The 23,929-nt window shown below is 39.7% G+C and overlaps 1 protein-coding gene across 15 annotated transcripts in view; it reads right to left on the minus strand.

Moving 5' to 3' along the window:
- CADPS (calcium dependent secretion activator) overlaps positions 1-23,929 on the minus strand; it is a 475,715-nt gene that overhangs the window by 107,082 nt on the left and 344,704 nt on the right. For 7 of the 15 annotated variants that reach the window (XM_060022837.1, XM_060022836.1, XM_060022829.1 and 4 more), the window contains 5 exons: positions 19,257-19,358; positions 17,457-17,520; positions 16,926-17,049; positions 14,511-14,579; positions 13,660-13,677 (listed from right to left, as the gene is read on the minus strand). In XM_060022837.1, the coding sequence (XP_059878820.1) occupies positions 13,660-13,677; positions 14,511-14,579; positions 16,926-17,049; positions 17,457-17,520; positions 19,257-19,358 (377 nt within the window). The remainder of the gene's footprint in view (positions 1-13,659; positions 13,678-14,510; positions 14,580-16,925; positions 17,050-17,456; positions 17,521-19,256; positions 19,359-23,929) is intronic. The other 8 variants (XM_060022834.1, XM_060022831.1, XM_060022827.1 and 5 more) reach the window with 2 other exon arrangements.

Below are 23,929 nucleotides of genomic sequence, written 5' to 3' on the forward strand. Positions count from 1 at the left end.
ACATGGGCGGCATGGCCTGTCCATTCTATCTCTAACATGTCTCCTGATCTTATCTCCCACTGTACGAGATCGTGTGCCCACACTCTTGCTGTGGGGGGGGTAGATATGCAACCCAAGTCTCATCACCTCCACCTCAACTGTTGCTAAAGACTCCAAGCCAGCATTTAGTTCCTTCCGTCCCCTGTAGTTCATTGATCACGCGGGGTCCATGCTGATCTCCATAAAGCACACATCTGAACCCGTCATACTCCTGCTCAAAAGCCTTTAAGAGCCTTCCCTCCTCTCCCCACCAAAAAGAGTTATGCCTTCATAACACAGGCTCAACTCCTCTGTTGATACCTCTACTTGAACACTTATGGCCCCTTAATAATGGCCAATTATAGGTATGTTTGTCTTCCCCTAAGCCCAAAGAATTCTTTATTTCTAGGGGCTAGAACAGTACCTGGCCCAGGGCATGTCCTCAAATACTGGTGGAAGAAAATCCTCAGTGGATCCTGCCCAATGGTGTGCTTTCATGGAAAACCAAATACTCTGTGGTTGCCATGTGCATAAAAACTATACAGCAACTTTTATCTCTTACCCAAAGCCCCTGGTTACTTAACAAATGCATTAAGCTGGTTTGTTGAATAGTAAACATTATAACTCAAACCCCCAAACCAGAGAACAACTTCAGGTGTCTTAATGTGATGAAAAAATGATTTAAGATAAATAAAATTATTTGTATTTAAATTAAAATAAATTATATCCACAAGAAAGAAATAATGCTATTATAATATTTTCTTTCTCCAATTTCGTATCTTTGTATCCCAAGTCAGGCTTTGTCCCTGAGACTGAGATGCTGCACCCAATAAAAGTAAAGTTAATTCTGGATAGACACAGTAGTGGACATCTCTTATTCTTGTATGTGCAGTCGCCTTGCTCAGAAATGCCTCTCCTCCACTCCATGCGGGTCTAGTGGGAATGCAAGCAATAAATCCTACAGGGACAGTCATGTGAGCCAAGCCAGGCCAACCACAGCATCCCAACACCACCATGGGTATTGTGATTGGCTCAGGGATTAACATGTGACCCTAGCTGGGCCAATGAGACTGTCCTCTGGAATTGTATATAGTTTCATAGGGAGGAAAGTTCTTTTTCCTCCAGAGTCATTGGCTAGGATAAAAAGCTGGTGCTATCTGTGGCTCTCCTGCTCCCAACCTCTCCTACAATGACCCTCCGTCACATTAAAGAAGGCTGTCAACAGTTGGAGAGATCAAAACAAACTAAAAGTCTTTATTTCTGAGCCCAATCCCTCCATGCATTTCCTAGCTACCTAGACCAAAGATGACCTTTCCTTGCTTAAGCTATTTAAGGTTGCTGTTGCTGTGGTTGTTGTTTTTGAGCACTTGCTCTAGCAAGAATACTGATTTAATAGTACTATTAAATATTCACCCAGCCCCCAAATAAACTTTCACATATATGGCCACAAGCTCTCTGGGACAGGATCTTGGGCCATCTGGAAGGGTGATGAGCAGAGGCAAACACTTCGACAAGGCCCAGGGACATCCCAGACAGTTCTTCTTGAGGAACCAGTCCTTTACCTCCATGACATCCTCCTCCCCGCCATGCATCAAAGACCCTGGCCTAGGTGAAATCCCCATGTGTTGCATTCCTGCAGCATCTTGCATCTCCCTCTACAGCACAGTCACCAGATGAAATTACTTGTTTCATGCCTGTGTTCTCCCGTTTATTTGGAGCTCCCCAAGGGTAGGGACCTCGGTTGCTTTTCCTCATTGCTCCCTCCCCTGGCGCCTGGCACAGGTCCTGGAACTTAGTGGGTGTTTAACAAATATATGTGGAACTATAGTGCAATGTTTTATTTTGAAATTTATGATAAAGAGATAAATCAGCTGCCTCTTCTATTCTGCTAACATCCAAACTGCAACCCCTGCCTCAGCGGCTTCAGCATCACCTGAGAGTCTGTCAGATTTCCAGGCTCCACACCAGATCTGCCAAATCAGAAGCTACGTCTTAACAAGATCCCCAGAGATTTGCATAAGCATCAAATTTTGAGAAGCGTTGTTTTATATTCCATTTCTGAAATCAAATAATATGTCTATATTTTGGATTTGGAGGTTTCCTTTTAAATAACAATACACAAATAATAACACATAATTTTATGTTTATAATAATAACATATATAAAATTATACCTCTAGAGATAGACAGATAGATAGATAGTAATGGGTGTTTACCATATGCCAGGCACTGTGTTAAGAGCTTTGCTTGGAATATGTGTTTTAATCTTTGCAACAACCCTTTGGGAGGAGGAACCATTATTAACCTCTTTGACAGAAGACAAAAGGGAGACTTAAACTCATTGGAGCCAAGACTGTGATTTAAATTTTCGGTATAACAGATCCTGAGTGCTCAGGCTGGTCCTGGGGTACTGTCTTCTTGGAGCTGTATGTTTAGGATTCTAGTGTGTGGACGCCTGGCTTCTTCAGCTGTCACGCTGGAAGCGAGGCCAGTTACTAAATTGTGAGTGGGGCCAGTATCTCTTGGCTAAAGACAAGGCAGCCTGGTGGCAGGGGCTGGAGGGGAGTGGGTATGTGTGAAGGCCCTAAATAGTGTGCAGGACCCCAGGCTAGAGTCACTCACTGCCCATCTTATTGTGAAACTGGCTTCTTTTCTCTAAGCCTTGGTTTCCCCACCTGTCAAATGAAGCTTTGGGATTCAGGGATTGCGAAACCCCTTTGTGGTGATATAATTTTATCATTAATAATCACAGGTGTTTCATAGTATAGAAGTTGAAAGTGTGGGCTTTGGAATCAGGCTTGTGTTCAAATTCTGTCTCTACAACTAACCAGCTATGAGGCCTTGGACCCAGTTACTTAACATCTATTTCTATTTCTCTGTATTTCTACAGATAACAGAGTGATTTCTTATTTCATGGAGTGTAAGAGGCACATTTTAACATTTCTGAAATTGGAAGCATCTTACATTTGATGGTGTGTCACAATTTAGTTGGCAGCATTATTTTATTCTTAGGAGTACATAAATTAATGGTGTGTCTTATAATTGATGGCTTTTAGATTCAATGAAATATGGTAACAAAATACTTATCTCATAGAATTGTTGTGAAAATTAAATGAGATATGCATGTATCTACTTGGCACATACTAAATTCTCAATAAATGACAGTTGTTATCATGATTATGATCGGCAGCATGTCTTTTTCTTTTCTGGTAGAAGAGACATTAGTTTCGTATTTATTGATTCGTGGCATATTTTTAACACATCCTCTCTTCCTCCAAGATCTTCCTTGGTGAGAGTGTTTGAAACACGTTTCTCATTGCCCTCCTCATTTTTTATAAAGTATAGATGAAATACTAGTCTACAGAATAATTTTGGCTTGGAAACCCTGATTTGTGTATCACTAAAACAAGAAGGATGAAAAGAAAAACATGTAGTCCCTGTGTATAAGATATGAAGCATGAGATGGTCCTCAATTTAGGATTTTAGGATGGCCTGGACCTTGCTGAGATAGATTTGCCCTCACTGGTTTCTTGGGTGGGTGACCCCATACTGTGTGTGGTGAGTATCACAATCTTGCTTGTCCCCTTTTTCTCCTTCTACTGGACTTGAACCTATAAGAAGTTTGATGGAGATGGGAAAAAATACAGAAACTCAACACTACAGAATCTGCTTGGAAGTCCTTTGGATGGATTTGGCTTGCTCTAGAAGGTTTCTGTCACTTGGGAAGAAAAGAAAAATCTTCAGTTCCTTGGCAATCTCAGGGAATCTCAACTGTCCTCATAAGACTTCGCAGGGGAAAGATTTTGGCAATTATCTGGTCCCAGAAAGGACTGCTCTGTTTTTTGGTGGTCTTCCTGAATTAAAAGTTGTATACTTTTGAATGTATCCACTGAGTGAAAGGGTATTATCCAATTGCCCGTCACATTAGCTGGAAAGACTGCATGGTGGAAAGAAACAAACAAAAAAAAAGCATGGTGTTTGAATTTAAATGATCTGGGTTCAAATCCTGCTGGAAAATGTCATTTATCCTTTCCAAATCTCAGCTTCCTCACCTGTAAGAGGGGCAATAATGAAGCACTCTCCATGGGACTAAGGTAAAGAATGAAGCAGATCACCATGTAAAGTCCTTAGCACAGTGCTTGGGCCCATGGGTACACTGTCTGTCTGTCTGTCTGTCTATCTATCTATCTAATTTTGCAAATCCTTGCCATATTTGAAGGAAAAATTGTTTTATTTCAAGTTCCAGTAGAACTGTTCCGATGCTCATAAAATTATGCAAGTATTTAGCCAAGAACTGAGGCAAAACAGCAATAGTAGTGTAGACTTTCTCAGAGCTTGCTGGGTTCACGATGTGTGATGGTTTAAATGGAAATGTATTTAAAATAATAGAATTCAATTACAGGAGTCACAGCTTTTCTCTTGTAGAGTAACAGCCTTTTATATATTTTTTCTTGAGATACTGTAATTAAACTGAACATTTAATTTCTAATAATGCTACCAGACAGAAAGCGTAAGCCCACCAAAAATGCCATCTGCAGAGTCCCGGAGCCTTGCAAAACACAGCCTGACCGAAGGACTCTGCAGCTGTCTGTATTTCACCCCGATTTGTACAGGTAACTCCAGGTGTGCCGGGCCACCTGCACGCATTCAGTTTTGCATATACCTATCCAGCGATTCAAGCTTTGTTTCCCTCGAAGGAAATTGAAAAGGGAGGGGGAGGGTAAGAAAAAAGATGTAAAGATCGGGAAAGAAGTGATTATGATTTCGATTATGACTGAGATCTACTTTGCCAAGAAGAGGCCTTAGATGTACCAAGTTTCAAACGCAACTCTGCTTTGACCTTAACTTTTAGGTCCAGTTTTACTCTCTTCCTCCTCCTGCATCCTTTCTCTCCATCCCAGCCAGTATGATTTTTCTGGAGGGCAAAACACCAAGCCGCCGTCCCCGTGCTTGAAGAGCTTTCAATGGCTCTAGATCACCTTTGGAAGTGAGACATGTGGGATTTTTCTTGCGAAAAATCTACATGCAAAAGTTGGTATAGGACTTCCCTGGTGGCACAGTGGTTGAGAGTCCACCTGCTGATGCAGGGGACACGGGTTCGTGCCTCAGTCCGGGAAGATCCCACATGCCGCGGAGCAGCTGGGCCCGTGAGCCATGGCCGCTGAGCCTGCGCGTCCGGAGCCTGTGCTCCGCAACGGGAGAGGCCACAACGGTGGGAGGCCCGCGTACCGCAAAAAAAAAAAAAAAAAAAAAAAAGGTGGTACAAAGCCAGCTGAAAACCCTTTGGACCATGGGAGACAGTCTGAACTCTGTATTACGATGGCACGTAAATGTCTTGGAGATCTTGCCTCCTGCGTCTGTTGCCATCCTCAGCACCCACTCCTGCCATCATTTCACCCTGCTTTGCAGCCACATCGAATTATGGAGTAGTTCAGAGTGTGGCCTCTAACTGGCCTCAGATGCTGCCTCTGCTGACTTTTTTTTTTTAACATTTTTATTGGAGTATAATTGCTTTATAATGGTGTGTTAGTTTCTGCTGTATAAGCAAGTGAATCAGCTATACATACACATATATCCCCATATCTCCTCCCTCTTGCGTCTCCCTCTCATCCTCCCTATCTCACCCCTCTAGGTGGTCACAGAGCACGGAGCTGATCTCCCTGTGCTATGCGGCTGCTTCCCACTAGCTATCTATTTTGCATTTGGTAGTGCATATATGTCAATGCTACTATCTCACTTTGTCCCAGCTTACCCTTCCCCCTCCCCGTGTCCTCAAGTCCATTCTCTACATCTGCGTCTTTATTCCTGTCCTGCCACTATGTTCTTCAGAACCATTATTTTGTTTTTTTAGATTCCATATATATGTGTTAGCATACGGTATTTGTTTTTCTATTTCTGACTTACTTCACTCTGTATGACAGTCTCTAGGTCCATCCAACTCACTACAAATTACTCAATTTCGTTTCTTTTAATGGCTGAGTAATATTCCATTGTATATATGTGTCACATCTTCTGTATCCATTCATCTCCCGATGGACACTTAGGTTGCTTCCATCTCCTGGCTATTGTAAACAGAGCTGCAAAGAACATTGTGGCACATGACTGTTTTGGAATTATGGATTTCTCAGGGTATATGCCCAGTAGTGGGATTGCTGGGTGGTATAGTAGTTCTATTTTTAGTTTTTTAAGGAACCTCCATACTGTTCTCCATAGTGGCTGTACCAATTTACATTCCCACCAACAGTGCAAGAGAGGGTTCCCTTTTCTCCACACCCTCTCCGGCATTTACTGTTTGTAGATTTTTTGATGATGGCCATTCTGACCAGTATGAGGTGATACCTCATTGTGGTTTTGATTTGCATTTCTCTAATGATTAGTGATGTTGAGCATCCTTTCATGTGTTTGTTGGCAATCTGTATATCTTCTTTGGAGAAATGTCTTTTTAGGTCTTCTGCCCATTTTTGGATTCGGTTGTTTGTTTTTTGATATTGAGCTGCATGAGCTGCTTGTATATTTTGGAGATTAATCCTCTGTTGGTTGATTCGTTTGCAAATATTTTCTCCCATTCTGAGGGTTGTCTTTTCATCTTGTTTATGGTTTCCTTTGCTGTGCAAAAGTTTTTAAGTTTCATTAGGTCCCATTTGTTTATTTTTGTTTTTATTTCCATTTCTCTAGGAGGTGGGTCAAAAAGGATTTTGCTGTGATTTATGTCATGGAGTGTTCTGCCTATGATTTCCTCTAAGAGTTTGATAGCGTCTGGCCTTACATTTAGGTATTTAAACCATTTTGAGTTTATTTTTGTGTACGTTGTTAGAGAGTGTTCTAATTTCATTCTTTTACATGTAGCTGTCCAGTTTTCCCAGCACCACTTATTGAAGAGGCTGTCTTTTCTCCACTGTATACTCTTGCCTCCTTTATCAAAAATAAGGTGACCATATGTGCATGGATTTATCTCTGGGATTTTTGTCCTGTTCCATTGATCGATATTTCTGTTTTTGTGCCAGTACCATACTGTCTTGGTTACTGTAGCTTTGTAGTACAGTGTGAAGTCCAGGAGCCTGATTCCTCCAGCTCCGTTTTTCTTTCTCAAGCTTGCTTTGGCTATTTGGGGTCTTTTGTGTTTCCACACAAACTGTGAAATTTTTTGTTCTACTTCTGTAAAAATGTCATTGGTAGTTGGATAGGGATTGCACTGAATCTGTAGATTTCTTTGGGTAGTAGAGTCATTTTCACAATGTTGATTCTTCCAATCCAAGAACAAGGCATATCTCTCTATCTGTTTGTATTATCTTTAATTTCTTTCATCAGTGTCTTGCAGTTTTCTGCATACAGGTCTTTTGGCTCCTTAGGTAGGTTTATTCCTAGATATTTTATTCTTTTTGTTGCAATGGTAAATGGGAGTGTTTTCTTGATTTCACTTTCAGATTTTTCATCATTAGTGTATAGGAATGCCAGAGATTTCTGTGCATTAATTTTGTATCCTGCTACTTTACCAAATTCATTGATTAGCTCTAGTAGTTTTCTGGTAGCATCTTTAGGATTCTCTATGTATAGTATCATGTCATCTGCAAACAGTGACAGCTTTACTTCTCCTCTTCCGATTTGGAATCCTTTTATTTCTTTTTCTTCTCTGATTGCTGTGGCTAAAACTTCCAAAACTATGTTGAATAATAGTGATGAGAGTGGGCAACCTTGCCTTTTTCCTGATCTTCGTGGAAATAGTTTCAGCTTTTCACCATTGAGAGCGATGTTGGCTGTGGGTCTGTCATATATGGCCTTTATTATGTTGAGGAAAGTTCCCTCTATGCCTACTTTCTGGAGGGTTTTTATCATAAATGAGTATTGAATTTTGTTGAAAGCTTTTTCTGCATCTTGAGATGATCATATGGTTTTTCTCCTTCAATTTGTTAATACGGTGTATCACATTGATTGATTTGCATATATTGAAGGATCCTTGCATTCCTGGGATAAACCCCACTTGATCATGGTATGATCCTTTTAATGTGCTGTTGGATTCTGTTTGCTAGTATTTTGTTGAGGATTTTTGCATCTATGTTCACCAGTGATATTAGCCTGTAGTTTTCTTTTATTGTGGCACCTTTGTCTGGTTTTGGTATCAGGTTTCTGGTGGCCTCATAGAATGAGTTCGGGAGTATTCCTCCCTCTGCTATATTTTGGAAGAATTTGAGAAAGATAGGTGTTAGCTCTTCTCTAAATGTTTGATAGAATTCACGTGTGAAGCCATCTGGTCCTGGGCTTTTGTTTGTTGGAAGAGTTTTTTTTTTTTTTTTTTTTTTTTTTGTGGTACGCGGGCCTCTCACTGTTGTGGCCTCTCCTTTTGTGGAGCACAAGCTCCGGACGCGCAGGTTCAGCGGCCATGGCTCACGGGCCCAGCCGCTCCGCGGCATGTGGGATCTTCCCGGATTGGGGCATGAACCCGTATCGCCTGCATCAGCAGGCGGATTCGCAATCACTGCGCCACCAGAGAAGCCGTGGAAGATTTTTATTCAGTGCTTGTGATTGATCTGTTTATATTTTCTATTTCTTCCTGGTTCAGTCTTGTAAGGTTGCGCTTTTCAAAGAATTTGTCCATTTCTTCCAGGTTGTCCTTTTTATTGGCATTTTATTGGCATAGAGTTGCTTGTAGTAATCTCTCGTGATCCTTTGTATTTCTGCAGTGTCAGTTGTTACTTCTCCTTTTTCATTTCTACTTCTATTGATTTGAGTCTTCTCCCTTTTTTTCTTGATGAGTCTGGTTTATCAATTTTGTTTATCTTCTCAAAGAACCAGCATGTAGTTTTATTGATCTTTGCTATTGTTTCCTTCATTTCTTATTCATTTATTTCTGATCTGATCTTTATGATTTCTTTCCTTCTGCTAAATTTGGGTTTTTTTTGTTCTTCTTTCTCTAATTGCTTTACGTGTAATGTTAGCTTGTTTATTTGAGATGTTTCTTGTTTCCTGACGTAGGACTGTATTGCTATAAACCTCCCTCTTAGAACTGCTTTTGCTGCATGCCATAGGTTTTGGGTTGTCATGTTTTCACTCTCATGTGTTTCTAGGTATTTTTTGATTTCCTCTTTGATTTCTGCAGTGATCTCTTGGTTATTTAGGAGTGTATTGTTTAGCCTCCATGTGTTTGTATTTTTCACAGATTTTTTTCCTGTAATTGATATCTAGTGTCATAGCGTTGTAGTTGGAAAAGATACTTGATACAATTTCAATTTTCTTAAATTTACTGAGGCTTGATTTGTGACCCAAAATATGATCTATCCTGGAGAATGTTCCATGAGCACTTGAGAAGAAAGTGTATTCTGCTGTTTTTGGATGGACTGTCCTATAAATATCAATTAGGTCCATTTTGTTTAATGTATCATTGAAAGCTTGTGTTTCCTTACTTATTTTCATTTTGGATGATCTGTCCATTGGTGAAAGTGGGGTGCTAAAGTCCCCTACTATGATTGTGTTACTGTTGATTTCCCCGTTTATGGCTGTTAACATTTGCCTTATGTATTGAGGTGCTCCTGTGTTGGGTGCATAAATGTTTTTAATTGTTATATCTTCTTCTTGGATTGATCCCTTGATCATCATGTATTGTCCTTCTTTGTCTCTTGTAATAGTCTTTATTTTAAAGTCCATTTTGTCTGATATGAGAATTGCTACTCCAGCTTTCTTTTGATTTCCATTTGCATGGAATATCTTTTTCCATCCCCTCACTTTCAGTCTATACGTGTCCCTAGGTCTGAAGTGGGTCTCCTGTAGACAGCATATATACGGGTCTTGTTTTTTAATCCATTCAGCCAATCTATGTCTTTTGGTGGGAGCATTTAATCCATTCACATTTAAGGTAGTTACCAATATGTATGTTCCTATTACCATTTTCTTAAATGTTTTGGGTTTGTTATTGTAGGTCTTTTCCTTCGCTTGTGTTTCCTGCCTAGAGAAGTTCCTTTAGCATTTGTCGTAGAGTTGGTTTGGCGGTGCTGAATTCTCTTAGCTTTTGCTTGCCTGTAAAGGTTTTAATTTCTCCATCGAATCTGAATGAGATCCTCGCTGGGTAGAGTAATCTTTGCTGTAGGTTTTTCCCTTTCATCACTTTAAATATGTCCTGCCATTCCCTTCTGGCGTGCAGAGTTTCTGCTGCAAGATCATCTGTTAACCTTATGGGGATTCCCTTGTATGTTAGTTGTTGCTTTTCCCTTGCTACAATTTAATTGTAGTTAATTTTTGATAGTTTGATTAATATTGTCTTGGCATGTTTCTCCTTGGATTTATCCTGTATGGGACTCTCTGCCCTTCCTGGACTTGTTTCACTATTTCCTTTCCCATATTAAGGAAGTTTTTAACTATAATCTCTTCAAATATTTTCTCAGTCCCTTTCTTTTTCTCTTCTTCTTCTGGGACCCCTATAATTTGAATGTTGGTGCATTTAATGTTGTCTCAGAGGTCTCTGAGACTGTCCTCAATTCTTTTCATTCTTTTTAAAAATTCTGCTCTGCAGTAGTTATTTCCATTATTTTATCTTCCAGGTCACTTATCCATTCCTCTGCCTCAGTTATTCTGCTATGGATTCCTTCTAGAGAATTTTTAATTTCATTTATTGTGTTGTTCATCATTGTTTGTTTGCTCTTCAGTTTTTCTAGGTCCTTGTTAAATGTTTCTTGTATTTTCTCCATTCTATTTCCAAGATTTTGGATCACCTTTACTATCATTACTCTGAATTCTTTTTCAGGTAGACAGCCTATTTCCTCTTCATTTATTTGGTCTGGTGGGTTTTTACCTTGCTCCTTCATCTGCTGTGTATTTCTCTGTCTTCTCATTTTGCTTAACTTACTGTGTTTGGGGTTTCCTTTTCACAGGCTGCAGGTTTGTAGTTGTCATTGTTTTTGGTGTCTGCTCCCAGTGGGTAAGGTTGATTCAGTGGGTTATGTAGGCTTCCTGGTGGAGGGGACTAGTGTCTGTGTTCAGGTGGATGAGGCTGGATCTTGTCTTTGTGGTGGGCAGGACTGCATCCGGTGCTGTGTTTTGGGGTGTCTGTGACCTTAGTATGATTTTAGGCAGCCTCTCTGCTAATGGGTGGGGTTATGTTCCTGTCTTGCTAGTTGTTTGGCATAGTGTGTCCAGCACTGTAGCTTGCTGGTCATTGAGTGGAGCTTGGTGTTAGCATTGAGATGGAGATCTCTGGGAGAGGTCTCGCCGTTTGATATTACGTGGGGCCGGGAGGTCTCTGGTGGACCAGTGTCCTGGACTCTGCTCTCCCACCTCAGAGGCTCAGATCTGACACCGGTCAGAGCACCAAGACCCTGTCAGCCACATGGCTCAGAGAAAAAGGGAGGAAAAAAAGAAAGAAAGAAAGAAAGAAAATAAATAAATATAATAAAATTATTAAAATAGAAAAAAATTATTAAAAATAAATAAAAAAGTAATTTAAAAAAGAGAGAGAAAGAAAGAAGAGAGCAACCAAACCAAAAGACACATCCACCAATTATAAGCAGAGCTAAAAACTATACTAAAAAACAAACAAACAAAAAAACTGTACGGCCAGAACCCCAGGACAAATGGCAAACGCAAAGCTATACAGACAAAGTCACACAAAGCATACACATACACACTCACAAAAAGAGAAAAAGGAAAAAATATATATATTTAAAAAAAAAGAGAGCAACCAAATCAATAAACAAATCTAACAATGATAATAAGCTCTAAATACTAAACTAAAATAAACATAAAACCAGAAACAAATTAGATGCAGAAAGCAAACCCCAAGGCTACAGTTGCTCCCAAAGTCCACCGTCTCAATTTTGGGATGACTCGTTGTCTATTCAGGTATTCCACAGACGCAGGGTACAGCAAGTTGACCGTGGAGATTTAATCCGCTGCTCCTGAGGCTGATGGGAGAGATTTCCCTTTCTCTTCTTTGTTTGCACAGCTCCTGGGGGTCAGCTTTGGATTTGGCCCCACCTCTGTGTGTAGGTCGCCTGAGGGCATCTTTTGGGAAGTCTGAGGTCTTATGCCAGCGTTCAGTAGGTGTTCCTTAGGAGCTGTTCCACATGTAGATGTAGTTTTGATGTATTTGTGGGGAGGAAGGTGATCTCCATGTCTCACTCCTCCACCATCTTGAAGGCCTGCACAACTATTTTTCTTTTTGTTCTTTTTTTTTCCCCTGAGGACCTAGGCGCTGACCACATCATGTGCTCAGGCCGTCACGTGCCTGGGCACCCCAGCCCTGCTTACTCTTAAGAAGACTCTAGCTTCACTTAATCTTCTAGGAGTGTGTTATTTAACCTCTCCATATCTCAGTTTGCTCATCTCTAAAATTGGAATAATAGTAGTAGCTACCTCAGAAGGGGTTTTGAGGATTAAATGAGTGAATATACATAAAGTACTGAGAGTTGTACCTGGCGTGTAATACACAATTAATAAGCTTTAGCTATTTTTATTAACTCTGTGGTTTTACGTATTTGCACATATTACTCTCTTTATCTAGGGTGCCTCTCCACTTTCCAATCCCACCTCCTTTTCACTGATTCTATTTCATCTTTCAAGACGAAGTCCAAGCTTGCCATTCTTGGGAAGACTTCCATGGTTTTCTGACAAGGCCCTCTTACATACAACTCTATACCAATCGGTGTTGCTGCATACTGAATTTGTAATTTACACTTATGCACCTATTTACATATGCTCCGTAAGGGTAAGAGCTGTTTCCTCTTGTTTACATAGTCCCTGGCTTTTACCACTATACCTGGCACATGGTAGTCTCCCACTAAGCACTTGTCTAATGAATGAACAAATGAATGAGTGAATGAATAAATGAACACCTTTCCTTCCAGGGAGAAAAAGGCCTGTATGCCTTGAACACAGGTTTTGAGTCTTCAAATACTTATTGCTAGCCTGGTGCTTGGAGTGTGCTCAAAAATGCTTTCTGAACTGACTGGAAATGCATTTAATTCTAATCAGATGATAATTATCTTTGGAGAATCCTTTAGACTTTAAAACCATGATCCATACTATATATTTATTAAAGTGTTAAGTTTGAGCTTTCCTCAAAATATACTCAGAAGTTTGGGGACCAAACAAGAAGGAAACTGCCTAAGCCAGAAAACATTTAAGGGCTTTCCTCTCATGAAACTTCTAGCAATGGCCCCTGTTTAGCCACCTGTGCGTGCATCCTGCCTCATCACGTGATACATACAAGAACAACACGGACACAACTCCTCTCTGCCTTGGCCGAGAAACATTCATCAAAGAACACAAACTTCTCAATAGGGCAGAAAACAGGGAAAGAAACGAAAAACAAAGAGGAAGATTAGTTTGCTTCAGTCACTGTTGTTTTTAAAAAAGCGCATGAGGCCGAATCACTGGAATCCTGAAACCAAAGATGAAATGAAGCTCCACAGCAAACCAGGGTTCTGTTCCTCCAAAACTTATGCCTTTCCAGAAATTCTGCTCTCTAGAGGTCAACGTCTAGTGGGCATGAGATGTAGTTAGACAGCACAAATTAACTCCTTAAGTATTACTGCAACTCCACATCAGTCTTTGGGAGTACATACATTAAGGAGCTATTAAAAAACAAAAACAGAAACAAAAACTAAATATAACTCAACAGTCCTGATGGTTTATAATGCATATACAATTGGTTCACCTGCGTCCTTTTGATTCTCTATTTGAAAGAGAAAGCACGACAAGGAGAGAAGAGAGAGAGAAACAAGAACACATATGCAAGGATTAATGAGCAAGTGAACCAAAATGCCCCCCACTTATGTGTGATACATGATGTTGGAAGGAAAAAGTTGCCCTTGAGTTCCCACCGCCCAGAAGTGTGGGGTCAATGCTGCACAAATAGAAAATTAGTCAAATTAAGTTTAATGTGAAGTCAAGCTGTGACACATACATGAACTCTCCAGTGACAACTAAGTCATATGTTCTAGCCAGAGCTTAGAGGACGAGGACAACTCCAAATCTCCAGAAAGCACAAGAAAAAGCTTCCCAGTTTCCGAGAACAGACAGCAGGCATATAAGATCCAACTTTTACAGAGAACGGACCACCCTGTGTGATCTACCCACAACAGTTTGACATCTTAAACATGGAAAAGAAAGCACGGTTTGGCCCCGACTGTCCTTTATCTGACACCTAACACATTGCTCCCCACCTAGCTGCTACCTTTTGATTGTGTACCAGTGACAAGCACCTTACAAATTGGGGTTACACACAAGCAAAGTAAAAATGCATTCAGGTCACAGACAGAGAATAACTGAAAAACTTACAGACAAATCTGAGTTTATCACAAACAAATGGCTTAATTGTCTAACCTGTGTTAGGCTGATAAAAGTGACTGGACTTCTCACACTGGGTTTCACAGACAGAATCAACAGACAAGCCAATGCTAAAAAACTTGAAGCAAGGAGAGTGAGTTGGTTTGGATCTGAATTTTCTTGAAATAATGAAAACAGAAAGAGTGAAGACAGCATGGCGAGGAGGTGGTAGGTACTCACGAATGGTTAAATCCATCACTTGGGAGGCCAAGCAGAAGACAGGATGCTCATACATTTCTCTCTTTTTCCCTATAAAAGAGGATTTGGGCATGCAAGAGGCTTAGGTCAGAGGTCAAGAGGTTATAGGTCATAGGTTAGAGGAAAACGTTACATTAGCTCAAAGGAAAATAGCCACAGAATATTTTGGGATAAACACAGGATAAAAGAAAAAGGAGTTTCAAAATTGGAGATCTATTGGATTAACCATTCAGCATGCCGTGAGTCACGAGAGAGATTGTGACCATGATTTTACACGTCTCTTTAGAATTATTTGCAAGAATACAATGACCGAAAACATCATGAATAAAGGGAAACAGAATTTCATTGATTGAAGGCTCCAAGATACTAAGGATTTCAGACTTTAGTATCTAAGGCTCTTGAGGTATTTCTTCATAAACATAGTCTCCAGAAATATTACTACAACTTCTTTCCAACATTCTCAGGGAACTAAGCTGTTAATGGTCACAGAGAATCTCAAATGTCAAAATGCAAGATTTCTTTGCCGGGGGTAGGATCAGAACCTTGTAAAAGAAAGTTGTCTGGTAGCAATATATTTAAAGCTGCCATGTCTCAGCCTATGGTGGACTATGTTCATGAAAGAAAACCTGATACATGCAGCCAGAGGATGTTGGGTTGTCTGAATTAACAATCCCAGCATGCTTTGAAATTGGTGTCACAGCCACTTTTGCAGGGTTAACGTCAAAAAGTGGCTGAGCCAATCACGGACAAGGAAGGAGAGAAGCGGAAGAGAGCAGGTAGTGTGGAATGAGGTACTTCTCTGAAAAGAGAGTTGGAAAAAAAAGATTGGTTTCTTCAAAGAATCCCCAGCCCTAAAAGTCACAGTGCAAAAGATAATTAACACAACCAAGAAGAATTGAGGCACAAAAGGAAATTACAGACCAGCTGATCTACTTCAGAAATGAATGCATTTTTACTTACAGATCTTAAAGTTTGTTTTTGGATATATTTATCTGAAAGAAGAGAGCAGATCTTACCAAAAGACTAGTCATAGCTAGACCAAGACCTACACATGAGGCAGCAGACGTGGCAACAGAACGTTTCTTGATCCCATCCCATCCCTGGCCTGGCCTAGAATTACTAGGTACCCGGTTGACTTTAACAAATACAACCAATCATTATGTCCTGGGAAGGTAAATGCTGGAATCATTATTTGCTAATATAGCCCTTTAACGATCTCCTTGTTCCTCTATTTTTGTCACTCATTACCAAGTCAAGAGTTGATAAACATCCTTTTAGTGCCCAATTCTTAAGTGTTTCTCCCTGGATGCATAACAACGAATTCATTACCACTGGTACACAATTTGCATTGTCAGACAGACAAAATTGAGAGGAGGAGGACATGGAATGTACAGAACACTGCGCATTTGACAATGACCTTAACCTAATTCTCTAAGGAAACAAGGACTTTGGCAGGGTAAGTGATGGGGTTCTGGTAGTTGATTAGGTCTCTCTTAGTTTTTCTTTTCCCAGTCATGTCCTGAAGGCAGACCATGGGTATTTGCTGGTTTTGTTTGGGTGTTTCACATGAGAGAACATCAGATTCCAGAATGCGGACACATTGAGTATTGCACACAGAACTTCCACATTTATACACTTACACCACGGTCAAGTTGGGTGTGGTTTTCAAATCACCCTATAGCAGCCAACAGGGTAACAATGAAAAGTGATTAATACCTTTGCAAAGGAACAGGTCCCAAAGAACCATATCTTCTCAAGTAGAGTGGACTTTGGGCAATTGCTTGGTCATTAGTGACCACTTTCCTAAAGCTTGAGAGGGCAGTGATAACCACCATCCTAGGTTTGGAGTAACAAGATTGAATAAGATCTAAAGCAAACCAGGAGCCATCAGAGACAGCCGAATACTAACCTGCCATCAAGTTTGAAAAGCTACCGAGAGACAAGATATGTTCAAGAGACCAGAAAGAGTTAGGCAAAATCTCGATGTTGCTTTTTTCAATTCCTGTTTTGCTTCCAATGCTATCAACAGTGGACAACAAACTGTTTAGTTTTCCTCTATTTAAAGAAGGTAGCCACCCTACAGAACTCTTTCATAGAAAAACATTAGCCACAGAGCAAAGTCAGGGCCAACACAGCCTCTTGGAAGGACCTTAGTTGTCTGATAACATCCTATATTCAAAATCCTTCCCTACAAAGACCGTTTCCTGAGACCCTGTGCCTTCAGTCATTTATGTGGCCACAGCTGAGGAAGCTATCCCATTTCAAGTGCTTTCAAGTTTCAGCTTAACATACAGAGATGGGCCACTGTTTTCTGGTGCCCGTCAGAAAAGAGACAGACTTCCCTAGGGAGGCATACCAAAATTTAAATTAAAAATTGGGGGCAGAAGGGGGCCTTACCTTCGATTTTGGCATACTCTGACAGCCGAGAATAGTTGACTAAAGCAGCCTGCTCTAGACATTTACGGATGACTGTTTTTACCTCCTCTTGTGGTACTGGGGTAACAATATCTTTCATCAAGACCTATAGGTGGAAAAACTAGGTTCTTAAGATGGTTCAACGAAATGTGTTACTCATGTACGTTTAAAGAATTCAGTTTAAAATTAGTGGTGAATGCCTCTTTGCAACTTAACATAGATTGAGTGCCATTGTTAAAGAGAAAATAAAAAATTCCAGTGCACAGTTAGGATGTCAAAGGCTGTCCATGAATCATGGAAGGGCAAGGAGCGTATCTTCAATATATCCTATTTGAGAGTCTGGAGATAAAACATCTAGAATTTTGGCAATGTCTTCCTATTTATTCTGGTATTTGATGAACAGTAAACAAATCCTTTAGAAATGACAATCTAGGCCATTCAACCACAATATTTAATTACCATGATGTTTATGTCTCTGTGTATATATCATTTGTCTTTTACTTCCATTCTTACCCTTTCCAAGAGCGAGAGGGTAGCTTTCAAAGCACCTTCAGGTCGACCAAATGGGAAGCAATACCTAAAAAAGACAGAAAAATGTTCAGGTTGCCTGAATCAATTACATTTTAGAATGAAATATGCTGTAACTTGATCCCTATGGCAACTCCCTCTCAGGAACAGAAAATGCTTTTTATTTTGTCACGTTGTGTTATGCTAATCTGAATTCACACCATATATGTGTGTATATAATGTATATATGTGTATGTGTGAATAATGACTAAAGAGAGACTCTGCAAATGTCTGCAGCAGAAAAGAATATTTCCAGTGATGACATAAGGCTCTGTTTAGATTTCTGTTGTGAAGGAGAACCATTTGTTAGCTCAAATGTGACCTTATAGATAATTATTGAGACCAGACCGGCATTAAACAATATTAGTTGAAACAGGCTAAAATGCAAACACACTTACCTAAATCCCCAGAGGATTAGTATAGGAAATACAGGAGTGTATTTTGAGCAAATTCATGATTCTACTCATTGTCCTTCCTTGATTGTAGTTTTTAATTGTTATTTGATCTTTTGCTATTGGCAATGTATCTAGCATAGAGTGTATGACCCGTAAAGATTTATCCAGGAGGTTTCTGATGGCACAGATGGTACCTATGTCAGGTACCACTAAGAGTTCTAGTAACTATTTCAGGCTGTCGGAAGCCTTTCAAGACACTCTTCCTCATGGTACAAAAGGAACAGGATGGGCTACTGAAACCCAGACTATCCTATGTATGTATGCCATTTCTTCCACTTGCTGGCGGAGGGGCCTGGGGCAAGTTACTTAACTTCTCTCAACCTCGGTTTACTCCTTGTTTCAATGGGAATTACAATAACTACCTTACAAATTGTCCTGAGAATAAAAAAAAATGAGTTCATTCTTATCCAGCCTCTAGTTCCCTGCGTAGGGCACAGGAAGCATTTAATAAATAGGAACTATTTACTATACTATTATAAATGCTCTTACTATTGATGAGCTCCTATTCCAAGATCTCTGGGTTCAGGACCACCAGTGCAGCATCAAAAATATCTAATTGACTCTAAGGGAGAAGTGGGCTGTGTGGTGCAAGGCTCAAGCCCAGATCCGCGAGCTGTCTCGAGAGTGTGCGGAAGTGCATGATCAGTCTGTCAAGGCTGAACCAAGATTCTTTCTTTCCTCACATAGCCCACTAGTCCTGTTTTCAGGTAACGGAGAAGGTGGGGATGCTCTTCTGGGTACCACTGCCTCCCTTCCCTATGAGAACTGATTCACAGGAGTTTTCACTGTGGGGAGGAAACCTTGAAGAAGCGTCAAATTCAACATTTTAGTAGATTTTTAAAAATAGATTGATGTTCAGGGTCAGCTTACACAAAGAGGGCTTTGTTCTTTCAGTGGAAATAAAATGAACTTAAGATTTCAAAGTCTCCTGGATATTGGGGAACACTGTCTTGGTTGGCTTTTTCATTCAGCTATTTCTTTCTTATTTTTTTTACTGAAGTATAGTTGGTTTACAATGTTGTGTTAGTTTCGGGTGTATAGCAAACTGATTCAGTTATATATATATATATTATATACATATGTTACATATATTCTTTCTCAGATTCTTTTCACTTATAGGTTATTAAAAAATATTGAGTATAGTTCGCTATGCTATCCAGTAGGTCCTCATTCAGCTCTTTCTAATATTTAGTGTGTCTCTGAGAGATTTACAGTTTTAGAAAATCAAGCCCTTAATTTGCCCCTCCCCAGTCTCAACCTCCTAAAAAGCCCTTTAACCCCAGATCCTTACCTAAAATGTGTAATCTGATTTTCCAGCAGAACTCGGAGTCTCTCTTTGATTTCTTCAAAACGTTCCTTTTCTTCAACAGTCACAGTTCCAATTCCATCAGGCCTGAAAGAAGACATGTCATGAGGTGACGGGAACCTCATACACTGACACCATCAAATCAGATCTCTAGCAGGAGGAAACTGTCCATTTTAGAAGAACAACTACAGTGATCGATGTGACTTTAGGAGAAGTCCTGCTTTTCAGTGCCAGCGACTAGAGGGGATGGGGTATTTTGAGGTTATCATTTGGAGACATTTGCAGAACTGTCGCTCATTTATTGTGAAATGGTAAAATGTACAGAGGGGCGGCTTGCAGGTTAAAGCCAACCTCTAGACCTGCTCTGTTTGGCTCACAGCCTTTTGAAATTTTGAACTGCTTGCCAACATTTTTTTACATTAGGAAAGTTTTACGATACAATTCTCTTGCAAATTTGGAACAGCTGGCATTAATTGAAGAGGGGCAACAAACAGCTTCTTCCTTAGCTGGGGCAGGCACTCTCCGGGTCCATATCTCTAATTTACATTACCTGTCTCTCTTGTGGGCACTTATGTTTGGGACTCCTGAATTATGCACACAAACTCCTATGAAAACCAGGAGTCCTGTAAATGTCTATATTTCCCAGAGGTAAATGCTGTTAAATGACTCACTTTCCAGCTTATAACTACAGATGTTCGGATTAATTTCACCACTCATGTATTAACTAAAGAACAAATTACAAGACAGTGTACAAATTACAAGACCTTGATGAAAGAAATTGAAGAAAATTCAAATAAATGGAAAGATATCTTGTGTACATGGATTGGAAGAATTAATATAGTTAACATGTCTGTACTACCCAAAGCCATCTATAAATTCTACGCAATCCCTATCAAAATTCCAGTGGGATTTTTTTCACAGAAATAGAAAAAAAAAATCCTAAAATTTGTAAGGAACCACAAAAGCCCCAAATAACCAAAGGAATCCTGAGAAAGAACAAAGTTGGAGGCATCGCAATTCCTGAATTTGAACTATATTACAAAGCTGTAGTTATCAAAACAGTACGGTACTGGCATAAAAACAAACATATAGACCAATGGAACAGAGTTGAGAGCCCAGAAATAAACCCTTGCATGTATGGTCAACTAATATTTGACAAGGGAGCCAAGAATACTCAATGGGGAAAGGATAGTTTCTTCAATAAGTGGCAATGGGAAAACTGGATATCCACATGCAAAAGAATGAAATTGGATCCTTATCTTAGAACATTCACAAAAAAGAACTCAAAATGGATTAAAGACTTAAATGTAAGACCTGAAGCTGTAAAAATCCTAGAATGAAATATAGAGGGAAAGTTCTTTGACATCGGTCTTGGCAATAATTTTTTTGAATATGACACCAAAGCACGAACAACAGAAGCAAAATAGACAAGACAAAAAAAGTGACACTTTAGCAAATTAAAGAGCTTCCGCATAGCAAAATGTAAAGACAACCTACAGCTGCCTAACATCTAAAGCTGGATTTCTCACTTAATAGTCTGTGACTTCTTTGAGACTCAGTTTCCTTATCTGTCAAATAGGGATAAAAACAGTCCTTCCTGAGGGCTTCTATAAGGGTTAATTAGCACATGGAACATGATAACACATACAAATCGCCTGGCACATAAGTGCTCAATAAATGTTTGCTATTGTTATTGCTAAAAAAAAAAGAGACAACCTATGGAATGAGATAAAATATTTGCAAGCCATCTATTTGATAAGGGGTTAACATTCAAAATATAGAAGGAACTCATAAAAAATAGAAACCCCCCCAAATAATTTGATTAAAAATAGGCAGAGGACATAGACTTTTTCCCAAAGAAGACATACAAATGGCCATTAGGTACATGAAAAGATGCTCAACATCATTAATCATCAAGGAAATACAAATCAAAACCGCAGTGAGATATCACCCCACACCTGTCAGAATGGCTGTTCTCAAAACAAAAAGACAACAAATACGTGCTGGAGCGGCTTTGGAGAAAAGTGAACCCTCCTGCACTGTTAGTGGGAAGGTAAACTGGTGCAGCCACTATGGAGACCAGTACGGAGGTCTCTCAAAAATTAAAAATAAAACTGCCAAATGATCTAGCAATCCCACTTCTGGGTATGTATCTGCATCTGAAAAAAAGGAAATCAGTATCTTTTTTTTCCCTCATTTATTTATTTATTTTTTTTTTATACAGCAGGTTCTTACTACCTATTTTATACATATTAGCGTATCTATGCCAATCCCAATCTCCCACTTCATCCCACCACCATCACCCGCCTCACCCTCCGCTTTCCCCCTTTGGTGTCTATACATTTGTTCTCTACGTCTGGAAAATCACTGTCTTGAAGATATATCTGCACCCCCATGTTAACTGCAGCATACTTGAAAGCTGTCAAGAGAGTAGATCTTAAATGTTATACACGCACACATACATACACACACACACACACAAACACAGAGTAATTATACGAAACTAACCTTATGAAGTAATCATTTTACAATGTATCCGTGTATCAAATCATCCCATTGTACATCTTAAACTTACATATGGTATGTGTTAATATCTCAATAAGGGTGGAAAAAAGAACTAACCACATAGGCTATTTTTCAATCTTAGAGAACTACTGCTCATTTAATAGAAAGAATGACCCTGGCATAAATAAGTGAATTTCAGTTTAATCACAGTATTCTCATGTTTCTGAATCACCAGTAGGTTCACACACATTTTCCTTATTTCCTTTGGCCCATTCAAGTTGAAAATACAAAGGAAGGCTGCATATTTATAGCCCAAATTTATCTGTGCCAAATTAGACGAAGGATAATCTGACCCATTCAAAGTCTTCAGCTCCCAGATCTTGTACTGACTTGTTTTGACTACTGGCTGAGCCAGTTTGCAGATTGGTGCGTCACCATGAAACTTCTATTGGAACATTCTTCAGTTTGCAAATGCAAGTCATCTTGAGACCAAACAAATGGTCTTATTTATAGGCCTTCTCAAGGATCCAGCAGAAGTTGGGAAAATCCTGTATACTAGACCAGTCTGACTGCACAAAAGACTTGGCAAAAGACAGCAGTGTACCTCCTGTTAGGGGTTTATTGGTCAGCTTCCCTTCTTTTTAAGTACTAAAAATGCCCTACTTGAAAAAAGAAAAAACTTCCCCTCACCCACTTTGTAGAAAATACCCCTAAATAGTAAAATGCTATACAGTCCATTTCTTCACACCCTCCTGAACTTAGAGGCAAAATCGTAAATATCAGGTAGGCTGTTGGAATCCATACATGTGTCCTTAGTTTCAAATTTTCAGGAAAAATCTCAAATGTTCATTTACGAAATTTATTTAAAAATGATTTAAACATAAAATGCCCACAAATCTGTAGCTAAATCTCAGGATGAATTCACTGGCCCCACGAAATACCTGCGACACTTTCTGTAGTAACGTCTCATGTGTCTGTTATAATCTACAACTTTCTTTAGCTGTGGCTTTTGAATTTTGTTTATACAAAATTCAGCTTGCTAATGCACTGAACACATGTTTATATAATTGGCGTGTGTACATGCACACAATCGATTTGGGAAAAGTCGAGCCATTTTAAGCATTTTGTTTCTTAGCAGGGAATTAAGCCAGAGAAAAATGTTATTAAATATAAGGTACAATTCAGAGAGGAGTTTATAGATCACAGGAAGAAGCCTGAAAACCATTTAACACAGGCAGCCCAGAGATGTTTGTGGCCATTATTAGGAAATAAACCTCTCTGTGAAGAAAATCATTCCTTCCTTACCCAACAAGTCTTCTAAGGCAATTAGGCAATTAGAAGGCAGCTTTTAGATTCGTGTTTGAGATGAGAAAAACTGAACATTTAGACTGTGCCTGGCTTTCCTGTAATTCTCACTACAAAGGGTATTATAAACATAACATCTGATTATGTTTTTTCCCCTTTTGTTCTGATGATTCACATTTATAACTATCAAAGGTATCAGATGGCAGCTTCCGTGTCTCCTTGAACTACTCTGTGAACACCATTAATCTCCCTATTCAAAAAAGGTAAACAACTAAAAATTATTGTCATTTCTTAAATTTGCTTCTTAATCGCCTACGTCAGTGTGAATAGTTTCTTTCTTTTTTTTTTTTTTTCGGTACGCGGGCCTCTCACTGCTGTGGCCTCTCCTGTTGCGGAGCACAGGCTCCGGACGTGCAGGCTCAGTGGCCATGGCTCACGGGTCCAGCCGCTCCGCGGCATGTGGGATCTTCCCGGACCGGGGCATGAACCCGTGTCCCCTGCATCAGCAGGCGGACTCTCAACCACTGCGTCACCAGGGAAGCCCGAATAGTTTCATTTTAAATAAATGAAACAAACCAATCTGAGTCTGTAAGACACATAGTACGGAGTTTACCAAAAAAAAAACCAGGTGATCAAACACATCACAATTTCGACATCCAATGCACATTTATTTGTAATTGCCGGAATTGCTCTGAAATTATACTGGTAACAGGGGGTGTTATTTTACAAACTGAGGGAGAGATGTGCAGGAAAAATATAATTTGTCCAAGATCACAGGTTGTCACTCCATCAGTTAAAAAGCAAAAATATCCTTTGTGGGGTGTTTGATTTCTCATAGTTATTATTGA

Source organism: Delphinus delphis, chromosome 10 (genome assembly GCF_949987515.2).
Source record: "Delphinus delphis chromosome 10, mDelDel1.2, whole genome shotgun sequence".
NCBI lineage: Eukaryota > Metazoa > Chordata > Mammalia > Artiodactyla > Delphinidae > Delphinus > Delphinus delphis.